Here is a 22,895-nt window from a genome sequence, read left to right as displayed (position 1 = left end):
TCGTGTCTCACTAACTTGATAGAGTTTTTCGAGGAGGTCACAAAGCTGATTGATGCAGGTAGGGCAGTGGATGTTGTCTATATGGACTTCAGTAAGGTCTTTGACAAGGTCCCTCATGGTAGACTGGTACAAAAAGTGAAGTCACACGGGATCAGGGGGGGCTGGCTAGGTCATAGAAGGCAGAGAGTAGCAATGGAAGGGTGCTTTTCTAATTGGAGAGCTGTGACTAGTGGTGTTCCGCAGGGATCGGTGCTGGGACCGTTGCTGTTCGTAGTATATATAAATGATTTGGAGGAAAATGTAACTGATCTGATTCGTAAGTTTGCAGACGACACAGGTTGGTGGAATTGCGGATAGCGATGAGGACTGTCAGAGGATACAGCAGGATTTAGATCGTTTGGAGACTTGGGCGGAGAGATGGCAGATGGAGTTTAATCCAGACAAATGTGAGGTAATGCATTTTGGAAGGTCTAATGCAGGTAGGAAATATACAGTGAATGGTAGAACCCTCGAGTATTGAAAGTCAGAGATCTAGGTGTACAGGTCCACAGGTCACTGAAAGGGGCAACACAGGTGGAGAAGGTAGCCAAGAAGGCATGCAGCATGCTTGCCTTCATTGGCCGGGGCATTGAGTATAAGAATTGGCAAGTCATGTTGCAGCTGTATAGAACCTTAGTTAGGCCACACTTGGAGTATAGTGTTCAATTCTGGTCGCCACACTACCAGAAGGATGTGGAGGCTTTAGAGAGGGTGCAGAAGAGATTTAACAGGATGTTGCCTGGTATGGAGGGCATTAGCTATGAGGAGCGGTTGAATAAACTCGGTTTGTTCTCCCTGGAACGACGGAGATTGAGAGGCGACCTGATAGAGGTCTACAAACTATGAGGGGCAGAGACAGAATAGATAGTAAGAGGCTTTTACCCAGGGTAGAGGGGTCAATTACTAGGGGGCATAGGTTTAAGGTGAGAGGGGCAAGGTTTAGAGTAGATGTACGAGGCAAGTTTTTTTACACAAGAGGGGAGTGGGTGCCTGGAACTCGCTGCCGGAGGAGGTGGTGGAAGCAGGGACAATAGTGACATTTAAGGGGCATCTTGACAAATACATGAATAGGATGGGAATAGAGGGATACGGACCCAGGAAGTGTAGAAGATTGTAGTTTAGTCGGGCAGCATGGTCGGCGAGGGCCGAAGGGCCTATTCCTGTGCTGTACTTTTCTTTGTTCTTTTGTTTGTTCTTTGATTAGAGTACATCATTACTAGTAAGTAATTTACTTCAATTTGCAAACAATTTGTACAGTATTGCATATGCATAGTATAGAATTTCAACCCGAAGGAACTTAACTCCACTTTGAACTTTGATTCCTATGGGGGCCTATGATTCACTTAGTCATGTCATTTAAGTCATTTTTAGGAATGCAACAGTGAAACGAGTAACAATATAATAATCTTTATTAGTGTCACAAGTAGGCTTATATTAACACTGCAATGAAGTTACTGTGAAAATCCCCTAGTCGCTACACACCGGCACCTGTTCAGGTACACCGAGTGAGAATTCAGAATGTCCAATTCGGGACTTGTGGGAGGAAACCAGAGCGCCCGGAGGAAACCACTGTTATGGGAGAGGTGTTTTCAGAACCCCAAAATGTATCATGGAGTCCAACCAACCGCCCCCCCCCTAATGGATTGTTGCTTTTGAAGCACACGGCTTGTTCTCCAGGAGTGGGATTACAATTATGGACACGTGGGTTTTTAAACACAAAAAAAGTTTATTCCTTGAACTCAACTTAACCTTTTAAATAAACATTGGATCTCTTAACACCCCTTACTTCAAAGATAACCCCGAAAATAATACAACACTAAATAATCCTTCAGTTATTCCTTTCAACATCCCAGAGACTTAACAGCTTTAAACAGAAACACATCGGGTTAAAAGCTTTACTTTTATGAGTTTAAATCACCCAAATGATCCAGAGATAGTCTTTCATGGCAGAGATCACAGCAGATCCAGCTCACTGCAAACACAGACACACACCCAAGTTCTTTTCAAACTAAACTGCAAAATGACTGAACGAAAGCCCAGCTCCACCCACACTCTGACATCACTGCATTTCTTAAAGGTACATTGCTTAAACATCCATTTCTTTAAGGCACTCTCACATGACACCGCGCAGACTTGGGGAGAATGTGCAGACTCTGCACAGGCAGTGACCCAAGCTGGGAATTGAACCCGGGCCAATGGCTCTGTGAAGCAACAGTGCTACTGCGCTGCCCAGTGTATTCTTGTTTCCAAAATAAAAGTTCAACTATTTGGCATAAGGCTGCTTTTGGGGATGAGGCTGAAAACTGTAACTTTGTTTTTGAAAAAATGCAAGCACAGAGCGCACTCCAGCATTCTTTCCTTTTGTCCTGATTTCTTTTGTTAAATGCGTGTGCTCGCATATACGTCAGGATGCTGACGTCCAAAAGTCCAACTGTACAACAAGGGAATACACACACAGTTAATTTGTGTGCCGAAATATCCATCAAATAACAAATGGTTTAATTTATATATACTTAACATTTTCAGTTTCCCCCCTCCCCAAACAAATGCACTTTTATGTGGATAAAGCCAGATCAATAGTGCTTTAATGAGATATAAATTGGAATCTCTTGGCACAAAAGCACCCTAATTACATTACAGACACACAGCCACTTGATAGAGGTACCGCAAATGCCATACCTTTTACAATAGACGTTGAAAGTCTGTACACTAATATAGAAACAGAGGTATGCTGGCTGTCCAAAATATGTTGAATACATTTGTTTTTTGTGGGATGATGTGTCCGTTTTGAGTTCTTTGTTTTGGGCATTTCAGGTCTGGAGTTTTGTGGCATCCCGTTTGAATTATCTGTGTTCCCGGTCCAGGTTTTGAGGGTGCCAGGTATTGAATATTCAAGGTATTGAGTATTTGAGGTCTGGGTTGAAGTGAGTCTGAATCCATGTTTTGTGGGCTCAGTCCAGATTTTGTAGGTTTTGGGCCTGGGTTTTAGCATAGTCTGTGTCCATGTTTTAGCGATATGAGTTATTTTTGTCCCTAATTGGGGTTTAGGAGATCAGTGCCCAAGTAAGGGTTTGGGGATCTGCATTTGTGGGTCCAGGTTTTGTGGGCAGAAACCATTTATTAGCTTGCATCAAAATGGCCGCCTCTCATGGTGTTCATGGTCGCAGTGGGAACAGCCAAAATAACAACTGCAACTCCTCAGGCCACAGGTTCTATCTCTTCGCCTTGCTGTACCTCAGTCATAGATTCTGTCCCTTGAGCAGCAACAGCAGGATGCAAAGATACTATGATTGTAGGAGTTGGAGCTTCTAACCGAGCAGTATACAGCTGTTGAATGCCTGAAATATCAGGCCCACTTGCGACTAATTAAATGATACCGTTCCATAGAATTATTTAAGACTGTATGGTATAGAAACAGGCCATTTGGGCCGGCAGCTCCATGCTGGCATTTATGCTCCACACAAGCCTCCTCTTGCCCCTTTTCATCAAACCTATCAGTATAACTTTCTATTCCTTACCCTCTTGTGTCTATTAGTTGCCTCTGAAATGCACCTGTAACATTCACCTCCATGACTTGTGGTAGTGGGTTCCTGTCTCTGGGTAAATAAGTTTCTTCTGAATTCCCAGATATGTTTAAATTGTGATTCATACCTTTGTCAGTGCCATTTTCCTGATATAGGTCTGTGTGGTATAAGCCGAGTTGGTGTAAGCAATAGCAGCTGTGTTCATTATTCTTTGAAAGAGAATAAGTATTCATATATCAAATCTCTTTTCCCTTTATTCTCGTTAATTTAAAATTTAAAAAATATATTTAGATACCCAATTCATTTTTTCCAATGAAGGGGCAATTTAGCATGGCCAATCCACCTAGCCCGCATATCCTTGTGGGTTGTGGGTGCAAAAGGGGCCACTGCGGTTTGTCATTTTTATAAATGACCTGGAGGAGGGCGTAGAAGGATGGGTGAGTAAATTTGCAGCTGACACTAAAGTCGGTGGAGTTGTGGACAGTGCAGAAGAATGTTACAAGTTACAGAGGGACATAGATAAGCTGCAGCGCTGGGCTGAGAGGTGGCAAATGGAGTTTAATGAAGAAAAGTGTGAGGTGATTCATTTTGGAAGGAATAACAGGAAGACAGAGTACTGGGCTAATGGTAAGATTCTTGGCAGTGTGGATGAGCAGAGAGATCTCGGTGTCCATGTACATAGATCCCTGAAAGTTGCCACCCAGGTTGAGAGGGTTATTAAGAAGGCGTATGGTGTGTTAGCTTCTATTGGTGGAGGGATTGAGTTTTGGATCCATGTGGTCATGTTGCAGCTGTACAAAACTCTGGTGCGGCCGCATTTGGAGTATTGCGTGCAATTCTGGTCGTCGCATTATCGGAAGGATGTGGAAGCATTTGGAAAGGGTGCAGAGGTGATTTACCAGAATGTTGCCAGGTATGGAGGGAAGATCTGAGGAAAGGCTGAGGGACTTGAGGCTGTTTTCGTTCGAGAGAAGAAGGTTAAGAGGTGACTTAATTGAGGCATACAAGATGATCAGAGGATGATCGAGTGGACAGTGAGAGCCTTTTTCCTCGGATGGTGATGTCTAGCACGAGGGGACATAGCTTTTAATTGAGGGGAGATAGATATAAGACAGATGTCAAAGGTAGGTTCTCAGAGAGTAGTAAGGGCGTGGAATGCCCCACCTGCAACAGTAGTAGACTCGCCAACACTAAGGACATTCAAATGGTCATTGGATAGACATATGGATGATAAGGGAATAGTGTAGATGGGCTTTAGAGTGGTTTCACAGGTCGGCGCAACATCGAGGGCCGAAGGGCCTGTACTGCGCTGTAATGTTCTATTTTCTAACCCCCACAAACACGGGGAGAATGGGCAAACTCCACATGGACAGTGACCCAGAGCCGGGATCGAACCGGGACCTCGGCGCCATGAGGCAGCAGTGCTAACCACTGTGCCAACGTGCTGCCCATATTCTGCTGCTTCATATTCATAGCACTTGTTAGGCTGGAAGTTGTATTACTTCTTTACACTGTTTTGTATTTGCTGCCTCCTCTGGTCGAAGAACGACATGTGCAGTTCAGGAAATTGGAATTTTCTGCAAGCTGAATGGTGACAACCCAACTGTCTATTGATTGCTCATCCTTTAACAATCTGCCCCAGGGCAAGATCTGGTCTCTCCCTTGGAGAAATCCTACCAAATGTGGAACATTTCCCCTTAATGGGGAGCCACCTCTCCTCTAAAGCTGACATTGATGCGGAGATCCACCATCATGACCGATCCGCGAGCGCTTCCTGCGAACGGCTATGGACGAGAGTCGTGATCCTGTAATATTTGTGCTGATAGATCCTCATACACAAGGCATTTGGCCTCACAACTCTCCTACACGGCTCAGAAACTTGAATTACACAGACACGCCACCTCCAGACCCTGGAGACTACCATCAATGCTGTCTGGGGTTGATTGTCTGCATCAATTGGGAGGACAGGCATACTAACATCAACATCCTTGAAGGAGCCAAGAGCAACAGCATTGAGGCCATGATCAACCAAAATCTTTGGGCTGACCATGTGCTTCGGATATCAGTGTCCCGACTGTCAAAGCAAATCTTCGCCCAGATCCAGAAGGCTCCGGAAAAAAGAGGGACAAAATGCCCTGAAGGCCTACCTCAAGAAATGCAACATAGACGTCAATGCTTAAGAGGTCCTTGCTCAGAGGAGACATCCTTGGAGGAACTTCCTGATTGAATGGACACAGTTCTTCGGGGACACCCAACGGCAAGAGGAGGCCAGCAAAGGAGCCTGAGAAAGCAATACTAGCGATCTAGAGTCCAAGGAACCATCCCACCTCCCGGAAACACTTGCCAAATGTGCGGCCGAAGATGCGGCTCTAGCATCAGGCTCATCAGCCATGCAAGGACTTACAGAACTCATTAGAGTTTCTTAGGTGGACAAACATACTTGTTAGTGAGTGATCACCAAGAAGAAGCAGATATTGACTGCTGTCAAAGAATGACAAAGCACATGTTATAGGACCATCTTATTGTAAAACATAAATGTAAAGTGATGTCCTTATTGGTTGTAAAATTTAAATCATGTCTCCGCTGTATGCATGGTCAGAATCTATAGTCTTCGAATTGAGGCATCCGATAAAATCATAAAATAATTTTAACACCCAAGTCGTTCTACAGTAGCTACATCTGATAAGTCTCTAGAAATCCTAAACCATTAAAAAGAAAATGCATAGTTGAGATTTAGTACAATGATATAAAATTTTGGGATACCTGTAGATTTTATCCCAAGTGTACAGATGTTATTTGTTTTGAAGCTTGGTGCTATTTGGGTCTAACAAATTGGCATGCTCTCTACATATGCTGGTTTTGTACTGTGTTTTACATGACCAACTTGATTCAGGCTGCAGTTTTATGTACATTTGGAGGAGCAGAGTGGTTGTGATAAATCACGATACCTACTTCATTTTTAACTGGTGTTTAACCTCATTGTTTGTCAACTGTACACTGCTTAACACTAGTGATTTGAGCAAATTAAGTGAGTAACCAATAACACTTTGTAGTATATTTGGCCTGTTTCTGTGCTACAAATTCTACATGGGAAAAGCAAATCCCAACACATTGCCTTTAATGTAGAAAACTTTCAAAAGTACTTTGAGAGGAATAAGAATTTTTATTTAAACTTTTTTCACAGGACCTGGGCATCACTGGCTAAGCCAGCATTTTTATTTTTTAAAAAAAATATTTATTCAAATTTTCAACAAAACACTCCAACCAGAAAAACAAAATACAGCACAAAACAAGCCAAAATTATACGTGAGATTCCCAACAAAATACAATAACCCCATTTAACAAACAAACACGCCAGTAAGGAAAACGCCCCACTCTAACCTAAACAAAACAGAAAAACCAAATGCCCCCCCCCCCGGTTGTTGCTGCTGTTGACCTCCATCTAACGCTCCGCGAGAAAGTCTAGGAATGGTTGCCACCGCCTGGAGAACCCCTGCACAGACCCTCGCAAGGCAAACTTTATCCTTTCAAGCTTGATGAACCCTGCCATATCGTTAATCCAAGCTTCCACGCTTGGGGGCTTCGCATCCCTCCACATTAGTAGGATCCTCCGCCGGGCTACCAGGGACGCAAAGGCCAGAACACCCTCTCTTTCGGCCCCTGCACTCCCGGCTCGTCCGCTACCCCAAATAATGCTATCCCCAGCTCTGCTTGACCCGGGTGTTCACCACTTTGGACATAGTCATCGCAAAGCCCCTCCAGAACCCCTCCAGCGCCGGGCATGTCCAGAACATGTGGGCGTGATTTGCTGGGCTCCCCGAGCCCCTCACACACCTGTCCTGCACCCCAAAAAACCTACTTATCCTCACCCCTGTCATATGCGCCCTATGGACAACTTTGAACTGTATTAGACTGAGCCTGGCGCAAGAGGAGGAAGAATTAACCCTACTCAGGGCATCGGCCCACAGATCTTCATCCAGTTCGTCCCCCAGCTCCTCCTCCCACTTACCCTTTAACTCCTCCACCGAGGCCTCCTCCGCTTCCTGCAGTTCCTGATAGATTGCCGAGACCTTGCCTTCTCCGACCCATACACCTGAAATCACCCTGTCCTGAATCCTTTGTGCTGGGAGCAGCGGAAACTCCCTCACATGCCGTCTCACAAACGCCCTCACTTGCATGTACCGCCAGCATTTTTATTGCCCACCCCTAATTGCCCTTGAGAAAGTGGTGGTGAACCACCTCCTTAAACTGCTGCAGCCTATGTTGTGTAGGTACACCCACAGTGCTGTCAGATGGGACTTCCAGGATTATGACCCAGCAACAATGACGATATCCCCCCCGGATGACTATCTCCAAAAGATAATTTTTTCAAATTTAAAGAACCAAATTTGTTTTTTTGCTAATTAAGGGGCAACTCGGCGTAGCCAATCCACCTAACCTGAACATACTTTGGGTTGTGGGGGTGAGAATGTGCAAACTCCACATGGACAGTGACCCGGGGCCAGGATGGAACCTAGATCCGTGATGTTGTGAGACAGCAGTGCTAACTACTGCGCCACCGCACCGCCCCAAAAAGAGAGAATCTAACCATCACCCATGACACTCAATGGCATTCTCCTCACTGAATCCCCCCCTGTCAACATATTGGGGGTTGCCATTGACAAGAAACTGATCTGGACTTGCCATAAAAATGCTGCAGCTACAAAAGCAGGCCAAAGGCTGGACATTCTGTGGAGCGTAACTCACTACCTGACTCCACAAAGCCTGTCCACAAGCTCCAAGGCAAATATCCCTCCACTTGCCTGGATGAGTACAGTTTCAACAGCACTCGAATCGCAACACCACCGAGGACAAAGCAACCCACCACTAATGCACAATGGCAGCAATGTGTACCATCTACAAAATGCACTGCTGAATTTCACCAATACTCCTCAGATGACACCTTCCAAAGCCACGACCAATGAGATCTGTAGGAGAAAATACTAAAAGCAACACCAGACATCGTTAAAATGAGGTAGCAAACTAGTGAATCAACAACATAGGATCACGTACATGCTAAAAAGCATCTCAATGTGCTATCGACACAACCAAGTAATCCACAACCAATAAATCAGATCTATGCTCTGCAGTTCATTCAAATTCATTTGGAGAATCATAGTGTACAATTAAATCACTAACCTGGAGAACAAGGTTCAACACATGGCATCCGAGCATGTCAGTATAAACAATAAGGCTGAAACATTTTTGGCCATCTCTAGCTAGATGTGCCGAGTAAATGATCCCCCTTGGACACCTCTTGAGATCTTCAGAGAATTCTATTCCTTCCCTGTCACATCCAGAAACAGCAGAAAGGACGATATGCAGCAAATGTGATGAGCCCTCACAACAGCCCTGATAACATCCTAGCTGTGCTCCGGTTTCATCCCACAAGTCCCGAAAGACGTGCTTGTTAGGCAAATTGGACATTACAAATTCTCCATCTGTGTATCCGAACAGGCGCCAGAGTGTGGTGACTAGGGGATTTTAACAGTAACTTCATTGCAGTGTTAATGTAAGCTTACTTATGACACTAATAAAGATTATTATTATCGTAACACTTGAGTATTGTGCTCCTGAACTAGCCACCATGTTCTTTGCCAAACTGTCCCAATACAGCTACCAACACTGGCATCTACGTGACAATGTGGGAAAATTACCAAGTCCAGCCCACAAAAATGGCACATTCAATTCAGCCAATCAGTCTGAGTTATAGTAAAGTGATGGAAGGTGCTGTTGACTGCTCCATCAAACAAAATTTGCTTTCTGATAACCTGCTCACTGCCATTTTGGATTACGTGAGGGCGACTCTATTTCAGTCCATATTACAGCCGTGGTCCAAACCTGGACAAAAAACTGAATTCCAGCGGTGAGGTGAGAGTGACTTCCCTTGACATCAAAGCAACATTTGACTAAGTGCCCTAGTAAACTTTGAAGTCAGTGCAGATAGGGAGGGGGGAAATCCCCCCCTGGTTGGAATCATATCCAGCATAAAGTTGGATGGTTGTGGTTGTTGGAGGCCATTTATTTCAATGCTGCAACATCACTGCGGGACTTCCTCCTCGTAATGTCCTTGGTCCAACTCTCATTAGTTGTTTCACCAATAACCTTCCCTCAATCATCTCGGAAATGGGATGATTGCACAGTATTCAGATGCTGCATTCAGACGGCAACTGTTCCAATATGCCCTGGTCAATATTCAGACATGGGCTAATAAGTAGCAAGTAACATTGCCAGCCACTTGTTTTTACATAGAATTTACAGTGCAGAAGGAGGCCATTCGGCCCATCGAGTCCGCACCGGCTCTTGGAAAGAGCACCCTACCCAACGTCAACACTTACACCCTATCCCCATAACCCAGTAACCCCACCCAACACTAAGGGCAGTTTTGGACACTCAGGGCAATTTATCATGGCCAATCCACCTAACCTGCACATCTTTGGACTGTGGGAGGAAACCGGAGCACCTGGAGGAAACCCACGCACACACTGGGAGGATGTGTAGACTCCGCACAGACAGTGTCCCAAGCCGGAATCGAACCTGGGACCCTGGAGCTGTGAAGCAATTGTGCTGTCCACAATGCTACCGTGCTGCCCCCTAATAATGTGGCACTAATAACCATATCCAACACGAGAGATTCTGACCATCAGTGACGTTCACCAGCATTAACATCGCCAGATCCCCCAAAGTCAATATCCATTTCCCACTTCAAGGAAAGTGGATGCATACAGGAACATCACCTGTAAATTTCCCTCAACCACATATCATGACTTTCCTTCATTGTCGCTGGTCAAAAGTCTGGAACTGAACAACACTGTGGATATAGCCAGAGCACGTGGACTGCAGCAGTTCAAGAAGGCTGCTTATCACCACCCATCCCATCATTGGGTAAAGGCATTAAATGCCGGCTATGCCCACATCCCAGAAACAAAAATAAACTGAAGAGTAGATGAATTTTAAGTCGAGCTGTAAAAAAAATTATGTAAACTTAAATGAATTTCCTTATAAAGGAAGAAAAAAGATATTTGCATTTATATAGTGCTTTTCGTGACTGCTGACTGGCTCAAAGCACTTCACATCCAGTGAAGTACTTTTTGAAGTGTAGTCGCTGTTGTAATGTAGAGAATGCAGCAGCTAATATGCATGAAACAAGATCCCAGACAACGTGATACTGACCAGATGATCTGATTTTGTGTTCTTTATTGAGGGATAAATATTGGCCAGGATACAAGGGGTAATGTGCTCTGCTTCAAAATGATGCCATGGGATCTTTACATCCACCTGAACAGGCTTATGGGGCCTTGGTTTAATGTCTCATGGAAAAGCCAAGCTTCTTAACAGTGCAGCACTCCCTCAGTTGTACTGCCTGTTAACTTAATTTTTGCACTCAAGCACTGGAGTCAGATTCCTCACCCAGAGTGCTAGCAACTGAGCAACAGCTAAAACTCTAGACTTTGTTTTTGCATCAAATGTATGTGGGTGTACAATGTATTTGAACAAACATGTTCACTATTTGGAAATCAATGAGAGAGTAGGATACCTCTTCATCACAGTGAATGTATAATCTGACCGTGAAACTCTTTGCTCCAACTGAATTTAAGAACCCTGGAACAGATGCGCAGTTTAAAACTTAAAAGATCGCAATTTTCCCAAAATAGTGAAGTTTTACTGGATCAATTTGGGATATTGGAGAAAATTCACTCTCTAGTGGGTATAATTTGAGGGGAGTCTGGGTCAAAGCACTGGTGCTACTATTTGTTTAACTCGTGTATCTTTAGTATGGCTTCCTCCCTCTCTTCCCTACCCTTTCCCCAAAGGTGGGCGGCACGGTAGCACAGTTGCTTCACCGCTCCAGGATCCCAGGTTCGATTCTCAGCTTGGTGCACTGTCTTATGTGGAGTCTGCGCTTTCTCCCCATTACTGCGCGAGTTTCCTTCGGGCGCTCCGGTTTCCTCCCACAAGTCCTGAAAGACGTGCTGTTAGGTGAATTGACATTCTGAATTCCCTCTGTGTACCCGAACAGGTGCCAGAATGTGGCGATTAGGGGCTTTTCACAGTAACTTTATTGCAGTGTTAATTTAAGCCTACTTGTGACAATAAAGATTATATATTTTAAAAAAAGATTATAAAGGGAGCAATGGAATGATAAGTGAATTTGATAATTATGCGTGGTGTTCAGGCCCCAGTCAGATGAATCGTAATATTGAATGGCAGAGCAGGATCGAGAAGTCAAATGGCCTACTCCTCCTATTTCTTAGACTATAAATGCAAGAACACAAGTAGGCTTTTGTGTAATTGTGCAACTTCATATCATGTGGTCATACTTGACTGACCCCTGCAATGTCAAAGTCAAACCAGATGACATTCAGTCATTTTCAGAGATGCATAAGCAGTTGACAGTTTGAATTTTAACATGGCAGCAGAGGTCCATTGTGCGTGATCACTTTGAGTGGTAGAGTTGTAAAGCAGAAGGAGGAATTGTTTGGGGATACCACAGAAATTTGAAGCATGTCAGTATTTTCTCAGATGGGGCAAAAGGATTTAAAAAAAAAAATAGGGCCCAATCCCTTCACCAGCTGAACCCCTGACACAGTTGATGTGAAATTTCTGACTCCACCTCCAATCAAAAACGTATCGTACCAGAATTAGTTTTTGAATTAAAGGATTTTGGCCAATACTTATTATCACGTTAGTTGAAAGTACTTGTTCTGAATTGCAATTTCTTTATTTACTGCAGTCTGTCGATGATGACGCAATGGATTCTTGAATGAGGTGACAGCCGTGGGAAGGAGGAACGATGCCCAAGAGTGGGTGTTCTAAAACACCACAATCAGAAGATTACCCACTCAACATCGATATGGTGGAAAAACAATCGGGGAAGAAGGTAAGATCACAGATTCGCCATGAATTTATAGAGTCATGGAGTCACAGATGTTTACAGATGGAAACAGGCCCTTCGGCGCAGCTTGTCCATGCCGCCCAGTTTCTATCACTTGTCCTTGTCAAGAAATCAGTGAAGGTTAACCTGCAGGTGCTGCAATCTATTAGGAAGGCAACGGGTTGGTAGCCTTTATCACAACAAAATTTTTAGTGATTGTTTTAATCTTTTGGTTTTCCGTTGTATTTGGTAGAATAATTTCAGAGTTTATATTATCTAACGGTAAGCCTGAATATTGCCAAGGTGAATGAGGGTGAAGATGTAATGAGCATGAAAGAAATGTTATAATTTTATCTCTGTTGAGAAATAGGATTGTTGATTATGGTGATGATGGCAATATTTTGTTCACGGAGGTAAAGTAAGGAACTTAATGATTTCAAAAGTAGGGATCATTACATGGTATGATTCCTGACCTGATTAGGCCCTGCCACCTAGCTACCCCTCCGACCTGATATGACTAACCACCGACGTGACAAGTCGACCGTACCTTCCTCCCTGTTGAAGTCTCTGCCCACTTGCCCTGCTCCAAACTTGCCACCCCTGCCAGCCCCTCCTTACCCACTTACCGCACCCACCCTACCTATTCATTCATTCACCCACTCACTCAGTCCCTAACATTCACACTGGACATGTAAATTTATTATGAGTAAAGGGGTCTGATTCTCTGAGCGGCTCGGTGTGGATTTTTGAGCTGAGTGAGTTTCCCTGCGTAGTGGATTACAAGTTGTGCTTTTTAAAAATACATGCAGGTGTGGGTAGTTTTAGATTTGATCAGCTTCAGACGCTGGAGTTCTGACATTTGGAAGATTTGGGCCAGTCTTTTCAAGGTATGCATTTGATAGATTCTAATTTTAAGGCAACAACAAACCTCAGCTGAGCAGGTAGAACATGTACCAATTGACATAACAATTAAGAATGGCAATCAACCATACTTTTTTTAAGAGGCAACTGAATTGCAAAAGGGCATCAAGCAAAAATTATTATACATGAAAGAAAAAGGAGAAGTTACAAATTGCTAAAGATATTTATTTTTTTGACTTCCATTTCAATTTCAATAGCTGAAATGATGGGAGGACTGCAAAGATCGGTAGAGTAATTCAATCTAAAAATGATAACCTGAATATCTGGGGCTGGTTTAGCACACGGCTAAATCGCTGGCTTTGAAAGCAGACCAAGGCAGGCCAGCAGCACGGTTCAATTCCCGTACCAGCCTCCCCGAACAGGTGCCGGAATGTGGCGACTAGGGGCTTTTCCCAGTAACTTCATTTGAAGCCTACTTGTGACAATAAGCGATTTTCATTTCATTCAACCCTTTCAGCACTTGGGGGCAGAGGTGGAAATGAACAAATTTGATAATGGAGAGGATGTGGGTTTTATGCTCAACTTTGAATTGATCAAGATGTCAAAGGTTTCGGTTGTCCCCGTCAGCCAGCGTGAGAGGCCAAGGGAGAGGATGACAATGGGAAAGGAGCAAAGTTCATGGTGCTGGGCAGTGGAAACAATAGCTTAATTTTTCCCAAAACTCAGTTAGCCATGACTTTCATTTGGGCAGGTCTGCAGGTTATGCCCATGTTTGTTATTGGCATGCACATGCAAGTTGGCGTTGCGTGTACAGATGATGTTGAGGTACAGCTGTGGTGAGGCACCTGCTGTCAATCTGACCTCGCTTTGTGCATCTAGGTTTTTACATTGTTCCACAAGTTGTTGCTGAAAGTGTTGAAGGATAAACAACTTCTGAAACCTGATTGTGCATGGCAAACAATTGTGTTTTTTAATAAATCAGATGATGGGAAATGAAGAGTACAGGAATTGAAAAGAAAGTATAAATTGCAATAGATTAAGTCAATGCAAAATTTTACATTTTGGAGAGGATCAGCAATTAACGTCTGTAGTAATGAGATTCCACATTTAAATTTTCAGTGGCAATATTTAACATTTAAATGGTATTGTTAAAGATACTTGATTTCCTCCAATGAATTTAGTTTGTTTCCACTGCAAATTTCAATAGCTATGTGCCACTTAGTGTATTTTAACAGCGAGATAGTGAGATGCCAGTCTTTGCAAAGTTAATTGTGGAGCGATCCAACTTGACACCCACTTTTGGATATTCACGTTTAACTGCATCTGTTCCTTGTTTGAACTTGCTGTACCATTTGCACAAAAATCACAGTGAGCACCGTTAGCCATACCATTATTTTGACAGCAAATTCTTGCAAAGCATGTTCAGATTTTAAATTGAATATGAATGTCAATCTTTCCTAACGAGCATCAGGTAACCTTAACTGGCACTAACATTGCCTCATTGGGCAAAAGTTATTTTGAAGCAGGCGTGCAAAGCATTTGGTGACAATTGCAGTGATTGTATTTTGTCGTGACTATTACCTGAAGATGTCATAAATATTTCTGCTAATTCTTAACTGCAGTAATACTTTGGGGCAGGGAATTTCTCTGTTGAACTGGAATCAGAAAATGCTGCTGGAAAAGATGCTGTTCAAGCACTATGTAAAGGTTTCAGAAAGGAATTCAAATTGCAAGTGTCACAAGAATCATTGATATTACAGAAGGAGTTACCTTGCAGCAGAATGCAAAAGCACTTAAATTCAAACAGTCTTGAAATAAAGTAGAGCATCCCAAAAATGCCAAACTTAATTTGGCCTTACTTCGGAGAACAGTAGAAAAGCAGGAACTACAAGGATGATCAAGTAATCATGATGGCATTGGAAGTTAAATTGAAAGTTTGAAGTTTAAAAAGAAAGTGGCAAACAAGTAATTTTTTTTATTGCATAGAATTTACATTGCAGAAGGAGGCCACCCGGCCCATCGAGTCTGCACCGGCTCCTGAAAAGAGCACCCTACCCAAGTCCACACCTCCACCCTATCCCCATAACCCAGTAACCCCACCCAGCACTCAGGGCAATTTAGCTTGGCCAATCCACCTAACCTGCACATCTTTGGACTGTGGGAGGAAACCGGAGCACCCGGAGGAAACCCATGCAGACACTGGGAGAACGTGCAGACTCTGCGCAGACAGTGACCCAGCGGGGAATCGAACCTGGGACCCTGGAGCTGTGAAGCAATTGTGCTAACCACCATGCTACCGTGCTGCCCTTTGAAAGCTGATTTTAATTTGTTTTCATGTAGTTTAACATTATCACAAAGTAAAACTTGCTAACTTGCTGTAATGTCAAATGCATATATTCTGTCTCATTGGCTATAGCTATGTCAAATGCATCTTTGGGGAAAACTAATCTGCCTTTAGAAATTATATATCGCCACCTCCAGCTTTCAGGGTGTCTCACAATGCTTGGCCAGGACACAAGATGAATTCCTTGATCTGCAGATTCATGTACATCAGAACAGACAGGTGGGACCTTGATTTAACTTCAAAAGAAAGCACCCTTAACAATGCAACTTTCACTCAATGCTGCATGGAAGTTCAGTTTATGTGTTGAAGTCCTGGAGTAAGTGATTTGTCAATGAATACTTGTCCTGCAGAGGCATTGTCACATTGTATGAATAGAGCCTTTTACAAAAATTGAAAACAAACCCCAAAGCCTTTGTAGTTCTAGACAGCGATGGTTATCTGCGCTGAAGGATCAATTAATTTTTAAAAATCTGTTCTTGACATTTAAAGGAAGTCTCTGTCAAGCGCAGAAATTAATAGCCCTGAACAGGAATCCCCCAATTTAAGAACTTAGCCCCATATCATAAAATTAACATTGGAGGAAGTAACCAAGCTCTGAACAAGGGAAGTCTCAATAAATCCTTCATGGAGAGTAGAATCCTCTTGAACACATAGCTGAGCTTCATGTAAAGGTTTGTTATCTGCTGCAAGAAAGCTGCACTGAAAGTACAGATACTAGAATGCACTTGAAGTAGGTAATTGGGACTTCTTAAATGACTTGTGGTTCTCAATCTGGCTCTGAAGCTACAGCAATTGTGCTTGAAGATGTAGGTGTTTTCTCCTGGTGCCTGACTTTAGAATACTAAGTTTCAGTTGCTTCAGGAACTTCAAACAAAGACACAAAATATATTTGTTTAATATCGCGCATTTATAATTGGTGCATTTGCATTCAATTGTTGTGATGCAGTGAGTGCATTTGCTGGTTACTGCATTGCGATCCTTAAATCTGATATTAATCACCATGTATATGTGAAGGTTTACATAGTTACCTGTGCATAAATTTGTATGTCAAAAGCTGATGCAACATATAGACTTTGTGCCAAGAAGGGTAATAATCATTTCTCCCCCCCCCCCCCCCCCCCCCTTGTTCGGTTGGCGATTTAATGCTGGTTGATGTTGCAGTAGGTAGGGTGAGATGAGGCCAAAAGGGATGTGAAAGTGAAAACTAAAGTATTAAATTTGGTGTGTTTTGTTTTCTTCTTTAATGGGGGCTTCACTGCCAGCCTTTGTTGCCCATCCCTAACTGTCTCTGAGAACTTGATGGTAAGCAGCCTTCTCGAACTGCTGCAGTCCATGTAATGAAGCTGCTCTCACTGTGATGTTCGATATTGTGTTTCAGGATTTCAAACCTGCAGAAATTAAGGAATGTTGATGTATTTACAAGCCATGGAGGTGTGTGACTTGGAGGTACTGGTGTTCTCCTGCCCATGCTCCCCTTGTCCTAGGTCGCAGGTTTGCGAGATGCTAATGAATAAGCTTAATGAGTTGTGGCAGTGCATCTTGTAGATCCTGTTGCACCGGTGGCACAGGGAGTGAATATTTACTGAACAAGTGGGTTGCTTGTTTCCAGATGGTGTCTAACTTCTTGATTGGTGTTGATGTTGCACTTACCCAGCCAAATGGAGAATATTTCATCAGACTACAGATTTGTGTCTTGGAGATGGACAGCCTTTGGGGAATGCTGTGGAATGCTGTGAATTAAACACCAGAGACTCGGGTGTATCAATTTATTCTTCCGATATATCGGGAGAGCACTAAATCAGAGGGACATCCGAAGCAGTACTCTGCCGGCTCCAGATCCTCACCATATTTATACGTTTTAAGTTAAGCACACCGCACTTTGCTTGAATTCAAAACATGTTCGCATGTAGGCTTACATTAACCAGATGTCTTTGTTCTATGTATGGGATTCACCTAGCTAGCACTACCTGTCTTTTCTCTGATCTCCAAGGCTAACTGATGTTGTTGACTCCATGTCTGTCTTTTTACTGTTATGACCTGTTCTGATTCATTGCTTCCTTCCGCTGACAAAGGCCCTGGCGGAACACAAGGTTCATTTAGACAACTCCTCTATTAATATGGGTCCTGGAGGCATACAAGATCCGCTGGTATATAGTTTATTATCCATGTAAGCATTTAGCTTCTGGGATGTTAGTTATAATCCCTTCTAATACATATGTTAGTTATAATCTACTTTAATGCATCCTCCTCCAGCAGCAGTCAAGAGGTGAAATACTTGCCACAGGCCCAGCCTCTGATTTGCTGTTGTAGCCACGATATTATATGTGGCTGCCTGGCACTTGTGTAGTGTGAGTGCGCCAGAAACCCAAGCCTCGATGTTGTCCGGATATTGCTGCAGGCGGGCAAGGACTAATTTGTTATGTGAGGAATTGTGAATGGACCTGACTCCAACAAAATCATCAGTGAATATATCCACTTCAATGTTTGATCCCAGGGAGTTGCAAGCTGTTTATTGAGAAACAACAGAGCAACAACTCAAGTACAACACATAATCAAGATAAGTAGATATAACCAATGAGGCTGGTTTACCAGTCCTGGATGGATGAGGCGAGGTATTTTGAACTCTATATTACAGTAGCGATCTCCTCCAAGTTTCCTCCCGCGTTGGCTGGAGCTATCATGAATCCACCTCTGGACCTTTTTTGGGCAGTGGAGAATCCCGCCCACTATCTTTTGTGAGATGGATGAAGATGAAAGGGAAGAAGATATGGAAATTAATTCAAAGAAATTAGCAGTTGCAGCAAGGAAATGAAGATATAAAGCAACTTTGTCAAAGGCCATATTCAGAATTGGAAGCTCCACGTATTCCTGAATGCTATTATGTGAAGGATAACATGTTTATGGTAAATGGAGGCCGACTCATGTTACTACAGGTGGATAAATAGGCAGAAATTCATCATGATGTATCACCGCCAGAATACAGGAAAGAAGTTCAAATAATAACTCATGAAATATCATTAGGGGGGACATTTAGGAATAAGAAAAATTTAAGTGAAGATACAGAAATAGTTTTATTGTCCTGGGCTACACCGAAATGTAGTTAATTTTTACCAAACCTGTTGCACATGTCAATTAAAGGGAACTCACAAGCTGTAATAAATCAGCTGCCTTTAATTCTTGTTCCAAATTTTGAAGAAACTTTTCAAGAATTTTAGTAGCTTGTGTAGGATCACTTCCTAAAACAAGGAATGGAAATCAATACTCCTTAATGATTGTGGATGTGTCTACCAGATTTCCTGAAGTCATACTGTTAAGAAACATTATCACGGGATTTCCAGAGGTGACCATGAGCTGAGCGGTCACACGAAAGATGGCTCTCTCTTAGAAACTTCCTATTTGCTAACCTGTCAAATGGGTACCAAAATGTTCCCTCCAACTTAACCCCTACCTACCACTCAACTGACTGAGATGCCAGCGAGCCAGCAACCAAGCCAAAATGCTAGCAAAAGCAGAGAAAGGAAAAGCCCAATCCCAGAACGGGAGGGCAGGATCCATGTGGCGACCCGGAACAGAGTCTGACCGACCCCAACTCCGGCCCAATTGTTGACAGAGAAGCTGATCGAGTTCACCTCCACTCAATTACTAAATCATAGAGAAGTAGCGAAAGAGGACCTCATGTCAGCAATAGAGACCTCACTGACCCCCATAAAGGGAGCAATGGACAGAGTGGAGACTAGAGGTCCAAGCGGCAGTGCGGGACGTGAAGAAGGCAGCCACCGACCAGAACGAGCGGATTGCCTCGCTCAAAGCCACAGTCACCGACCAGGACGAGCGGATTACCTCGCTCAAAGCCAAGGTGGCTGCCCCAGAAAGCACTAAAGGGAAAGATGGATGACTGAGAAAGCAGGTCCCACCGGTCGAACGTGCAGATCATTGGATTAACAGAGGGTAAGAACCCGATGCATTTTGTCTCGAAGGTGCTTTAGAAACTGGGTGGAGAGGAAGGCTTCAGCAAGCCAACAGATTGCTCCGACAAAAGCATATCAACCACCCATGGAAGAAGGAGTTCTCCTTCTCTCATGTCCACAAAGCTTATTCCCGCATAGACTTCTTTTCTAGTGGGTAAGACTGTGCTTCCAGGCATGTAGGAGTGGAATATTCCATAACAATCATCTCGGAGCATGCACCACACTACATGGATGTGAGATTGGGGACAGGCCAAGCCCAGTGCCCCCCCATGGAGGCAGGACATCGCCCTACTCGCCGACAAGACGTTCTGTGATAAAATGTCACAAGCAATCGACGAGTATGTAACCGTCAACCAAATTGGGGAGGTCTAGCCCTCCACATTCTGGAAGGCACTGAAGGCGGCGATCAGAGGGGAAATAACGTACAGGGCTTTTAGACACCGGAAGGAAAGGGCAGCTAGGCAGCAGCTGTTCGACTCCATATTGGAAGTGGATTGACTGTACTTCATGGCTCCAACCGTGAAACTGCTGGCAGAGAGGAGAACCACAAATAGAATTTGACCTGCTCTCCACTGGGAAAGCAGTGAACCAGCCCCCCTAGACACGGGGTCCCTTTTATGAGCATTGAGATAAGGCCAACCGTTTATTGGCAGACCAGCTGAGGAAGAGAGGGAGCACAGTAAGAGACTGGAATGGTAGGGTGGTCACGGCTGCAGATGAGATCAAGGTAGCCGTCGCAACCTTTTACCGGCGACTGTACACCTCCGAGCTTCCGAAGGGGTACTCAAAGATGCAACAGTTCCTCGACGAGCTGGACATACCAGTTATTGGGAAGGAAAAGAGATAGGGATTAGAAGCACGGCTGGGACTGGTCCAGATCATGAAATGCATTCATTCCATGCAGGCAGGGGTGGCACTGGGATTGAACGGGTTCCCGGTGGAGTTCTACAAAGAGGTTCTCATCAACACTGGCCCTTTACTTGTGGGAAATGTTCAATGACCCGCTGTCAAGGGGAGTCTTGCTGCCCACACTGGCACAGGCCTCGATCTCACAGACCCCCAAAAATGACAAAGACTGGATGGAGTGCGGGTCATATCGACCCATCCCACTCCTGAACACTGACACTAAAGTCCCGACGAAAGCTCTGGATAGGCGAACCACTTGCCAGAAATAATTGCGGAAGATCAGACCCGGTTTGCCAAGAGCTGACAGCTAATGGCGAACATTAGACACCTGCTGAGCATGTTTATGACCCCACCCGGAGAGGGGACACCAGAAGTGATCATCTCACTGGACGCGAACAAGGTCTTTGATCAAGCAGAATGGAGATACCTCATGGAGGTGCTCTAATCGTTTGGGTTTGGGCCAGTGTTCACCTCATGGGTGAAATTACTATACAACGCTCCCATGACAAGCGTACGGACAAACCACACCAGCTCTAAATACTTGCAGCTGCACAGTGACACGAGGCAGGGATGACGGTTGTCCTCGCTGCTGTTTGCACCGGCAATTGAGCCAGTAGCCATCGCTCCTCGATGATCAAAGGGGTGGACAGGCATTCAGAGAGGAGACAGGAGCACAGAGTTCACTGTATGCGGATTACCTGCTGCTTTACATCTCAAACCCCCATGCCAGCCTGGGCAAAATAACGGAACACCTGATGGAACCTGGAGCCTTCTTGGGATACAAATTAAACCTGAACAAGAGCAAAATCTTCCTGGTGAACCCGTGGGGAAGAGGAGCAGATCTGGGGATGCTGCTGTTCAAACTGGCCCAAACTAACTTCAGATACCTGGGGATCCAGAAGGCTCACGACTGAGCACGGCTCGAGAGGTGGAAGCTCTCCAGCCTGGTGGACATGAAGAGGGATTTACGGAGATTGGACTCGCTCCCACTCTCCCTCGCGGGAAGAGTGCAGACAATAAAAAAGTGCTGCCAAGGTAGTTCCTCTTATTCAGATCTCTCCCGATCTGCACCCCCATATCTTTTTTTTAATAAAACATTTTATTGAGGTATTTGTGATTTCGTAACAATAGCAGAAGAAACGATGTACATACAAATATAAACATAGTACAAAGGCCGTCTTCCTCCCTCACAGGTCCCACCTTTCTTGCCACTAATCTAAACTAAACTAAACTCCCCCCCTCTCTCTGCTGACAGATAATTTTCTCTGAATAAGTTGACAAATGGCTGCCACCTCTGGACGAACCCTAACATTGACCCTCTCAGGGCGAACCTGATTTTCTCCAGACAGAGAAAGCTAGCCATGTCAGTGAGCCAGGTCTCTAACTTCGGGGGCTTTGAGTCCCTCCAAGCTAATAATATCCATCTCCGGGCTACCAGGGAGGCAAAGGCCAGGACGTCTACCTCTTTCTCCTGGATCTTCCGACACTCCGAAAATCGGCAACTCTGGACTTGGTGCCACCCTTGATTTTAACACCTTGAACATGACATCTGCAAACCCCTGCCAGAAATACCGTAAGCTTCGGGCATGCCCAGAACATGTGGGCATGGTTTGCTGTTCCTCCCGCACACCTTGCACACCTGTCTTCTATCCCAAAGAACCTGCTCATCTGGGCCACTGTCAAGTGTGCCCGGTGAACGACCTTAAATTGTATCAGGCTGAGCCTGGCGCATGATGTGGACCCGTTGACTCTATTCAACGCATCCGCCCAGAAACCATCCTCTATCTCTCCTCCTAACTCCTCTTCCCATTTGTGTTTCAGCTCCTCGGTCTGCGTTTCCTCTGACCCCATGAATTCTTTATAAATGTCCAAAACCTCCCTCTCCCACCCATACTCTGGAAACTACCCTGTCCTGTATCCCCCCTTGGTGGTAGGAGCGGGAAGGTTGGGACCTGCCTGCGTAGGAAGTCCCGCGCCCGCAGGTACCTAAACTCATTCCCTCCCATCAATTCAAATTTCTCCTCCAACTCCATCATGCTGGGAAAGTTCCCCTCTATCTCCCATCCTCTCGATCCTTGCTCTTTGCCATTTCCAAAACCCTCCATCCAACCTCCTGGGGCAAACCGATGATTATTGCAGATTGGAGACCAAACCGATGCTCCCTCTGCTCCCACATGTTTCCTCCATTGCCCCCAGACCCTCAAGACTGCCACCGCTATGGGGCTGGTGGAGTACCGTACCGACAGGAACGGCAGAGGCGCCATTACAAATGCCCCCAAACACATGGCCTTACGTGCCGCCTCTGCTCGCTTCCCCACCCCCCCATACCACCACCCACT

The 22,895-nt window shown here is 44.6% G+C and overlaps 1 protein-coding gene across 5 annotated transcripts in view; it reads left to right on the top strand.

Moving 5' to 3' along the window:
- ankrd11 (ankyrin repeat domain 11) overlaps positions 1 to 22,895 on the top strand; it is a 252,452-nt gene that overhangs the window by 103,755 nt on the left and 125,802 nt on the right. For all 5 annotated transcript variants that reach the window (XM_072518040.1, XM_072518041.1, XM_072518042.1 and 2 more), the window contains one exon: positions 12,337 to 12,483. In XM_072518040.1, the coding sequence (XP_072374141.1) occupies positions 12,397 to 12,483 (87 nt within the window). In that variant the 5' untranslated portion in view covers positions 12,337 to 12,396. The remainder of the gene's footprint in view (positions 1 to 12,336; positions 12,484 to 22,895) is intronic.

Source organism: Scyliorhinus torazame, chromosome 10 (assembly GCF_047496885.1).
Source record: "Scyliorhinus torazame isolate Kashiwa2021f chromosome 10, sScyTor2.1, whole genome shotgun sequence".
NCBI classification, from domain to species: Eukaryota; Metazoa; Chordata; class Chondrichthyes; order Carcharhiniformes; family Scyliorhinidae; genus Scyliorhinus; species Scyliorhinus torazame.
The sequence above is the reverse complement of the archived record's forward strand: the minus strand, read 5'-3'. Positions and strand labels throughout refer to the sequence as shown.